This window comes from Mandrillus leucophaeus, unplaced genomic scaffold (assembly GCF_000951045.1).
Source record: "Mandrillus leucophaeus isolate KB7577 unplaced genomic scaffold, Mleu.le_1.0 Scaffold805, whole genome shotgun sequence".
Taxonomy (NCBI): domain Eukaryota; kingdom Metazoa; phylum Chordata; class Mammalia; order Primates; family Cercopithecidae; genus Mandrillus; species Mandrillus leucophaeus.
Window position 1 is genome coordinate 1,131,081 of NW_012108753.1, and position 9,870 is coordinate 1,140,950.

Sequence of the window (9,870 nt, forward strand, 5' to 3'; positions counted from 1 at the left end):
TGAGCCTCAGCTTTTGTTTTGGTTAAGTATGGATTGTATTATCTACTGAGGTTTTACTTGTAAGAGTATTCTGCAGGATTCAATGTTGGTAGGACTTTGACCTCCTTGCAAAAGAGCTCTCCTGACCATTGTTTAAAACTGGTTGTAATGCTTTATGATAAAGATGAAGGCAGTTCATATGTCTTGACTGCAGAATTCTAGAAGTCTTTCACTAGAGTTGCCTCTATGTCCTTCCAACTACCATTGTTTTGACCTTGGTGGAGACTGTTAATTGGCTTTCATTTTCTTGGAAGAGCAAAGTCACCAACAGGTGCTTCTAAGTGAAGTATTCCTTCCCATTTGCCTTTTTCTTATAGCCTCGTTTAAGAAGGGGCGAATAAGCAGACAAAGCAAATGCCTCAAATTCTGGATTGTCTTCACCTGCTTGTGTATTCTACTCAAGTTCCTGACCAGGATTAGTTCTATAGTCAGTGATACAGTTTGGCTGTGTCCCTACCCAAATCTCAACTTGAATTGTATCTCCCAGAATTGCCACGTGTTGTGGGAGGGATCCAGGGGGAGGTAATTGAATCATGGGGACTGGTCTTCCCTGTGCTATTCTCGTGATAGTGAATACGTCTTACAAGATCTGATGGGCTTATCAGTGGTTTCAGCTTTTGTTCCTTCCTCATTTTCCCTTGCTGACGCCATGATTCTCAGGCCTCCCCAGCCATGTGGAACTGTAAGTCCAGTTAAACCTCTTTTTCTTCCCAGTCTGGGGTATGTCTTTATCATCTGCAGGAAAATGGACTATACAGTCAGTTATACAGTGTTTGAAAATTTCTTACCCAGGAGGGTATGAGCCAGAAACCCAGCAAGTTTAGCAGTCTGCAGACATTGCCTCTAATTCTACTTCATTGGCATTAGAGGGGATATGATTCCAACAGAGGGGAGAATAGGAATGGACCATGCATATGGGAGATTTGCTGGGTAAATGAGTTAGTTCTCTAGAGCTTTTTGGGTTCACATTTTTATTGAGGCTAATTTTATTTTTTATTTATATATTTTTAGAGACAGGGTCTTGCTCTGTCACCCAGGCTGGAGTACAGTGGTGCCATCATAGCTCACTGTAGCCTTGAACTCCTAGGCTTAAGCAGTCCTCCTGCCTTACCCTCCCAAAGTAGCTGGGACTGCGGGCACATGCCATGGGCCTGGCCAATTCAATTTTTTTTTTTCTTTTGTAGAGCTATGGGTCTCCCTTTTGCTGCCCAGGCTGGTCTTGAACTCCTGGCTTCAAGCAGTCCTCCCACTTTGGCTTCCCAAAGTGCTGGGATTACAGACATGAGCTACCAGGCCTGTCCCTAATGTGCATTTTAAAGCCAAACATCGTTTGGGATGTTACGCTTTTAGCAGTTGCAGTCCTATTGCTGCTTCTTTTTAGCGCCCAATCCCTATTTGTTAACTATGTTATGTCTGTATTTTAACATTTTCATTCTTGGGCTTAATACCTAGGTGACGGGTTGATAGGTGCAGCAGATCACCATGGCGTCCTGCAATGTATCCCGGAACTTAAAAAAAATTTCATTCTTATGTTTATGTCCCAACCAGGATTGTTTTTGTATCTTAGTGTCTACACACTTGGAAAGAATTCACAATTAGATACCTAATATACATTTTAGGGTGTTTTTTCTACGTGATATCTTTGTGTATACCTCTAGCTAGTAAGTAGCTCATCTGCTTAGTGTTTGACTTTACTTATCCCAATTAGATTTCAAGTCAATTGCATCTCTGAACTTTAATTTTTCTTAAAACATCATGTTTTATTGTGCCAATTATTACTTTAGTATTGAAACCTGAATTTTGGTCATGAAATTTGAGTTAGGTGTTCTTATCTGGTGTGGTTTGGGAATCTCTTCAATACAGCTCTTTTGAATTAATGCTTAGAGTAATGGAGCTGGAAGGAGTGTCTGCTTCTTGCCCAGGTCTCTCATTTATAGAAGGGCAGAGGATACCTAGGGAGGTTAAGGGGCTTGGCCAATAACCCGTTGTTTGAAGAAGGATGGAGACAAGCGTTTGTTTCCCTAGTCTCAGTCAAATGCCCTTTCCATTTTACCCTCTTGCCTCCCTGTAATGCTGTTGGATAATAAGGTCAGGTAACTGCATTGGATAGAGCCTGTGTGCATTTTATTGTGAACTCCCTCTCCTCCTCCTTTTCATCGTATCTGCCTTAGTACTTAGCTTCTTTATTATGAATTAGATATTAAATCCTGTTCTCACATTGAGAGTGAATTCTTTCTCCAGAAAAGATAACAAACCTTTTGTTTGAGAGAGATTTTTCACTTTTCGAAATGGTCTGTGTGTTTGAAGTTACAGAAGAAAAAGAAGTGTAATGCACAGTTGTATTTATTACTCATGTGACCCTGGAAACATTTCTTACCTCCCTGTGTTTCAGTTTTTTCATCTGTAAAATGAGGATAATAATGGTTCCCCCTTCTAATGTTGTTTTTGAAGATTACATGAGTTAATACATGTAAATTGCTTAGAACAGCGCCTAGCACCTGATACAATGGAAGTGTTGCCTGTTGCCTATTGGGAGTTTTCTGTACGCCTTCACCTTCCCTTAGGACTTCTTGTCAGCCCAGTTTTGTGATTTTTCACCTAGTTTTTGTTTAGGAGACTCTACTTTGTTGATGTTTTTCTGAGAAACAATGTGCTTTCTGTTTTTCTCCTTTGACATTTGGTGATCATCTTTCACTGAATATTTGTTTAAGAAAGACGTATAGAATGTTAATTTTCATTGATTGTAGCTTTCTTCTTTTTAAGGATTTGGAATGCCCTGACGGATAATTATGGGAATGTGATGCCTGTAGACTGGAAGTCATCGCATACTAGGACCTTGCACTTGCTTACTCTGAACCTCTCAGAAAAAGGGGTAAGTTAGGAATTGAACCAACAGAGTTTGAATAACTCATGCTGGTAATACAACTAAAACAGCAGCATTTCTGCTTAACTCAGATTCATTGACCTGCCTCTCATTTCCGAACTTATGGCAGTTGGGGTGGCTCTGTCTTGCTGTCTTGGCTCTAGGGCCGTTACCTCGCTGGCACATTCCTCCAGTTCTTCTCCAGCACACTCACTTTTGTATGTGTAGCTAAATTTCTATCGCAATTTTTTTTTTTTTTTTGAGATGGAGTCTCGCTCTGTTGCCCAGGCTGGAGTGCAGTGGCTCACTGCAACCTCTGCCTCCCGGGTTCAAGCAATTCTCCCACCTCAAACTCCTGAGTAGCTGAGATTACAGGCATGCACCACCACGCCCGGCTAATTTTTGCATTTTCAGTAGAGATAAGGTTTTGCCATGTTGGCCAGGCTGGTCTCGAACTCCTGACCTCAGGTAATTCACCTTGGCCTCCCAAAGTTCTGGGATTATAGGCGTGAGCCACTGCGCCTGGCAGTGATGATGCACTGAAACACTCAGTACAATTTTGATGCACTGAAACACTCAGTAAAAATGCTAGCCTTTGGTTTAATATACTGAGGGTATTGGAATCTCAACATGGAGTTAACTTTTGAATGAGTGTAGTGACCTGCTAGACATGATATGTTGTCAGGAGACTATGTATTCCTGCACATAATGCAGAACCTTTAAAAGACATTTTAGTACTTCGCTTTTTAAATATGGTCTTGGCTAACTTATCTTTCTTGAGGGCTCCTGTGTATGTCCTGGTATTATAAAGTAAAGATGCCTTGACTAAGAAGTGTGAGCACAAGTGATAGGACAGGTTGGGGGCAGAAAAGGGCAGAGAATTACTTGAAATGCAAAATCACAGTGTTAACTTTGTTTAAGCTGTCGAGAAACATAGTCAAGTTATCTAAATTTCAGGCTGTTTAAGTTCCTTATCAAATAATAATGTAAACTCATGCCAGATCTTGCGTGCTCTGTATTTCATTAAGTGTAATTATGTGATTATTGGGAGTATAGTGCAGCAGGCCTGTCAGTATTTTAAATAGTATTGTTAATGTTTTGTTAAAAGGATTTTCTTATATATGTAATCAGAGAAGCCTACTGTTATTATTTTCTAGTAAAATGTAGAATTCTGGCCATGTTTCCCAGTATTCAGTAGCGATGGAAATCTTCCTGACTGTGCCAATCATTAATCCCATTAGGCTTTGCAGACTGACCTGGCATACATTTAATGAAAAGGAACAAAATGAGGGATCTTTTGCTCTGTCTTATGTTTACTTAGGTCCTGACTATCATTTTGGGCTTAGTTCAAGTTTCCCTTCCTCTCTGAAGCTTCCTATTACTGTTTTAGCCTTCGCTGATCTCATGGAATTATACAATGTTAGAGTTGGAAGGGGCTTTAAAGGACACTTAATCCAGCCTCTCACTTGGGGGGAATCCCCACCTCCAGCATCTCTGACAGATGGTCATTTAGCCATGGCCTAAATCCCGGCACAGAAGGAGAACACACTCCGCTCTGTGGGAACTGATGGCACTTGTGGGGCTGTGAACTTGGAAAGGACTTATTATCTGTGCCACGGGGTTTAGCCTTGTTGTCTCATGGGTGCTAGTCCCCAGAGCACTTTGTCCCTGTCTCTAAAATGACCACTGCCTTCTCTTGTTAATCATATGTTTCTGGGTGTGTCACTAGATTGTGACTTCCCGGCAGGCATTTATATTTGTCGTTATAGTAACTATACTGTTCCTGGCACATAGTAAATATGAAGATACCTGTTTATTGAGTGAATAAGTGAGTAGCCTTATTGGTGAAACTGTAGGGCCAGAGATCATGATAGAAAGGTTGTAAAAAAATATTTTCTATATTATTTAAAATAATGCAGAATGCACCGAAACTAGTCCATGGATACTACTTTTTTGACACATTAAAAATAGCATAGAAGAGTTTTCATTCATAGTTTCAAAGACAGGCCCATTAGCAGCATGAATGAGACACATTTATCCAATTTCACTGACTAAATGTACAGTGGGCGCACTGTGTCCTCTGGTTTCACATCTGCGCTTTAGCCAACTGTGGATTCAAAAACTTGAAAAAAAAACCCCACAGTAAAATAACAATAAAAAATAATAAAAATAAAAAACCAATACAATATAACAACTATAAACCATTTACCTTGTATTAGGTATTGTAAGTAATTTATATGTAATTTAAAGCTTACAGGAGGATGTGCAAAGGTTATATGCAAATACTACCCCATTTTATATAAGGGACTTGAGCATCTGCAGATTTTGGTATTAGGGTATCCTGGAACCAATTTCCCATGGATACTGAGGGACTGCTGTATATCTTGTATTGTTCTTGGATTGCATCTTGGGAAGTCGCTCCCTTTTGCTGCCTTTTGAATGTTATTTTCAATGCCAGGGTAATGATACAGCCAAGGTAGTGATTAGTAATGATGTAGAGTTTAATGCTAGTACTGACATTAAAAAGCTTTACTGGCCGGGTGTGTTGGCTCATGCCTGTAATCCTAGCACTTTGGGAGGCCGAGGTGGGTGGATCACCTGAGGTCAGGAGTTTGAGACCAGCCTTACCAACACAGTGAAACCCTGTCTCTATTAAAAATACAAAATTAACTGGGTGTGGTGACACATGCCTGTAGTCCCAGATACTTGGGAGGCTGAGGCAGGAGAATTGCCTGAACCTGTGAGGCAGAAGTTGCAGTGCGCTGAGATTGTGCCACTGCACTCCAGCCTGGGTGACAGAGCGAGACTCTGTCCCAAAAAAAAAAAAAACCAAAAACAGCCTTATCTGGAAAAACTCAGCAGATGAAAGTGAACACGTGATCATTCACCTATCATCTCTCTGTTGTGACATGACTATTCCAGTGATGAATAGAATTGAAATTAGAACTCTGTTTCTCAGGGAGGATTAGCACATACTGAGTTTCTGAAAAACAAATGGGCAACAAGGACTATGTAAGAAGCCACCACGTCATTCTATTACACAGCATATAATTAAACATTTTTTTTTTAACCTGGCAAAGTTACTGTATTTACCGTTGCCACTTGGTGCTCTATTCGTGCCATGATTAAGCTAAGTAAAATTTACCTTTTGAAAGCATTCTTTAGATTATTTTACTTATAAAACAAAGTCTATAGAAATTTTTTTTTTTGACACGAGGAATTTTTTTGCATTAAAGTGAGAAAAACATTCAGGAAAACTAGTTTGCTAGATTGCAGTTTAAAATTTTTCTTTGATTGAAGATTAAGATGGCACACTTCTAAATTTGATAGGTCTTTTTTAGAGTAAGGCAACTGGTATCTTTCACATTCTTATGTGGGCACATTTTTTCCATTTGATGTATCTTCAGTTTTATACAGGGAAACAGTACCACCAGGTCTGGATCTAACCCTGGCATTGGAAGGAGTGATGGGAATGCTTGGCAAAGAGAAGGCACATTTATGCCGAATGGGAGAGTGAATAATGATACCCAGGACAGCCAGGGCTAGTTTGCAAAGCCTGAAAGGTATTCCAGCTCTTAGCATATGCCATCTCTGTGGGGAATGGAGTTGGCTCTCTCTCTGGAAAGATGATCTGGGATCATTTCTGTTGTCATGGAAATTTATTATAATAGTTTACTGTTATTACTCATGTGTTTTGGCCATAAACCTGTTCTAAATCTGGTGCCATTCTTGAATATGCTTATATGATAGAATGCTTCTCATTCATTTCAGCTTAAGAACATCTTCCGTGCTGTATTTCTCCTTCCATGTGCATTTCTTTCAGGACAGGGACTTTTGTATGCATCTTTATACCTTTAAGAGTAGAAATAAGAAAAAGATAATAACATCTTCCATAGAAGCAATTTGATTGATTGATTGATTGATTGATAGATTGAGAGGGTGTCTCCCTCTGTCACCCAGGCTGGAGTACAGTGGCGCCATCATATCTCAGTGTAACCTCCAACTCCTGGGCTTAAGCGATCTTTCCGCTCCAGCTTCCTGAGTAGCTAGGCAGGAGCACTGCCATGCCTGGCTTATTTTAAGAAAAAATATTTCTGTATAGGCAAGGTCTTACTGTGTTGCTCAGGGTGGTCTTGATTTCCTGACTTCAAGAGATCCTCCCGCCATGGCATCCCAAAGTGTTGGGATTACAGGTGTGAGCCATGACAACCTGGGCTTCCTTAGGAGTAATTTTTTTTTTTTCTTTTGAGACATGGTCTGGCTCTGTTGTCCAGGCTGGAGCTCAGTGGTGCCATCTTGGCTCACTGCAACCTCTACCTCCTGGGCTTAAGTGATCCTCCCACCTCAGCCTCCTGAATAACTGGGAGTACAGGCATGTGCCATCATGCCCAGCTAATTTTTTGTAGAGATGGGATTTCACCATGTTGCCCAGGCTGTTCTCAAACTCCTGAGCTCAAGCAATCCACCCACCTCAGCCTCCTGAAGTGCTGGGATTACAGACATGAGCCACTGTGCCCACCCTGGATTAATTTTAAAATTAAAACTTTTAGTATTTATAAGCCAGAAGGGGAAAAAGAAAACAAAATCATGGTCCTCAAGCTGAAACATGGGAAGAGTGATTGGGAAGGGGATGTAAAGTGTTTGAAGTGTAAGGATCGATGAAGCTAATTGGTAGGTCTCCTCCATGATATCGACACGCCTTTGTGATAACAGTGTACCACGTTTTCATCTTCTACGATATTGAAATCATACATCTCCTCTCATCAAGAGCCTAGTCTCTTGATCTTGCTCCTTCTTTTAAACACTAAATTGTTAAAGGAACAGCTGTCATAGTTTAAAGAGTAAATTAGAACTGTAGGACTTAAATGAAAAGGCAGTCTCTGCTCCACTTACCTCGTCCTTGATTTCTCCTTACCAGAGGTGACCGCTTTAAATATCACCTATTTCTTCTAGCAGATAACATGCTCATGCCATTTTACTTGATATTATTTTCTCAATTTTAGACTTTATTTCTTTATTTTCTACCCAGAGAGTGAAGGTGTAGCTCTCTTACTGTCCTTTGCCAACCCCTGACACCATACCCTCCCAAAAACTTCCCTTTCCCCATCTTCCCAATGTAATTACATCAACATCTGGGGTTGAATTAATCTTCATCATTTATATTTACTTTTTTAATGTGCAGTTGACCCATTTTGATATATTTAAATTTTCTCTTTTTCTACTTAGGTTTTTTCTTAGGATACTAACTGCCTTTTTGTGGTTTATTTAGTGTATAATTAGGGGACCAATGCAGCCTCAGTAGAGCCATAGAACTCATTTTGGTAAATGGACTACACCAGGTAGTCTATCTAGTCCTTCTGCTCTCCCTCCCCACCCACCTCTCCCTCTTCTCCATGCTCTCTGCAGTAACAATTCTAATCTGAGTGTTACTCTCTAGTTTAGCTTTACAGTCGTCATTCTGGGATTTTCACTTTACTATCATGATGAGAATTCTTTGTCACTTGTTATTAGACCACATGTCTCTTTTCTTTTTCATTTTCCTTGTGGTAGCTTTTTGAGAAAGGGCACACGAGAGGTAAGTTTTTTCAGAACTTGTATGTCTGAAAATGTCTTTATCCTAAGCCCCTGCCTACTTGTTTTAGCTGGATATAGGATTCTAGGATGCAATTTCTCCAAATATGGAAGTTACATTGATTATTTTCTAGCATCTATTGTTGCTATTGAGAAGTCACATGACAGTTTGATTCCTGATCCTTTTAATGTGATGTACTTTTTTTTTTTTTCTTCTTCCCTGGAAGATTTTAGATTCTTCTTTTTTCCACATAGTGTTCTGAGTTCATGATGCTGGTGTTGAAGGCCATGGCCAGGCCTTTGCTAGGCTGATGGTGCAATAAGAAATAAAATGAGAAGGGATATCGTTACTTTGCAGGAGCCTGGAGTTGCACTGTAGGCTTGTAGGTGGACCCTGCAGTGTTGATGGGGCCCTACTCCCAGTCTAATGTTGGAAAGTCGACATGCCAGTGCTTCTTCCCTTGGCCCTTCTCACCTGTAGGTTTCTTACTCTGTAGGCTGTGTTTGCCTGCAGACTCCAGATGCTCATGTTATGAAGAACTAGGGGAGCACCAGGGACCTACATCCACTCCATTGTGTCCTCGGCTTTAGATATATATCCTTTGCATGGGTAAATAATTTTGCCAGGTAAAAGTTTCTCATTTTAGTTATACACTATGTAATAGAATGACATGGTGGCTTCTAATGTAATTCTTGTTGCCCATTTATTCTTTGGAAACAGTGTGTGCTAATCCTTCCTGAGGAACAGAGTTCTAATTTCAGTTCCATTCAGCACCTGAATGGTCATGTCGTAACAGATAGGTAGATGATAGACAGATGTTCACTTGTTCTTTTTAATCTACTGAGTGTTTTCAGGCCAAGTTTTTACAATCAGTACTGGTACTAAACTCTTAAGTCATTATTAAGGGGGCTGTTTATATTGCTGTGGGCAGAGTTAAGGGAAACTAACTAGATGTGGTGCAGTCCTCCAGGCTGGCAACAGAAACTGGTACTTTAGCTGTCCTGGACGTGAAGAGGTAAGGAGGGGGAGAGATTACCAGAAACTGTTGAGATGGGCTGTGTGGGAGAAGTCTGCTAATGAGAGCTATGGCTTTGGTGAAGAGCCATAGTCAACAAATGATAGTCTGACAAGGAGGAAGACAGCAGAATACATGCCCAGCCCTCACCATCCCACCCTCCTGTCTCCTAGTGTCTGCCAGTAGGGGTTGAACCCACCTGGAAGCCAGATAGCAAGGGCATCCTTTGGTGGAAGATGGTGAGGAGGTGAGTGGTGAATCACCAGCTCAGTTAGGTTTAAAGATGTTCTTGGAGCCTAGGGTTATTAGTTTTTGTTAAGAAGAAATGTGCAATTGGAAGGGCTAAGTGTGACACTCATGGACAGATCCCGCCTTTCAGGG

At 40.7% G+C, this 9,870-nt stretch overlaps 1 protein-coding gene across 1 annotated transcript in view; it reads left to right on the forward strand.

Moving 5' to 3' along the window:
- Window positions 1-685: 685 nt before the first annotated feature.
- FEZ2 (fasciculation and elongation protein zeta 2 (zygin II)) overlaps window positions 686-9,870 on the forward strand; it is a 43,323-nt gene continuing 34,138 nt past the window's right edge. Inside the window, exons 1-2 of the mRNA XM_011967643.1 lie at window positions 686-721; window positions 2,803-2,911. Of these exons, the coding sequence (XP_011823033.1) occupies window positions 2,840-2,911 (72 nt within the window). The 5' untranslated portion in view covers window positions 686-721; window positions 2,803-2,839. The remainder of the gene's footprint in view (window positions 722-2,802; window positions 2,912-9,870) is intronic.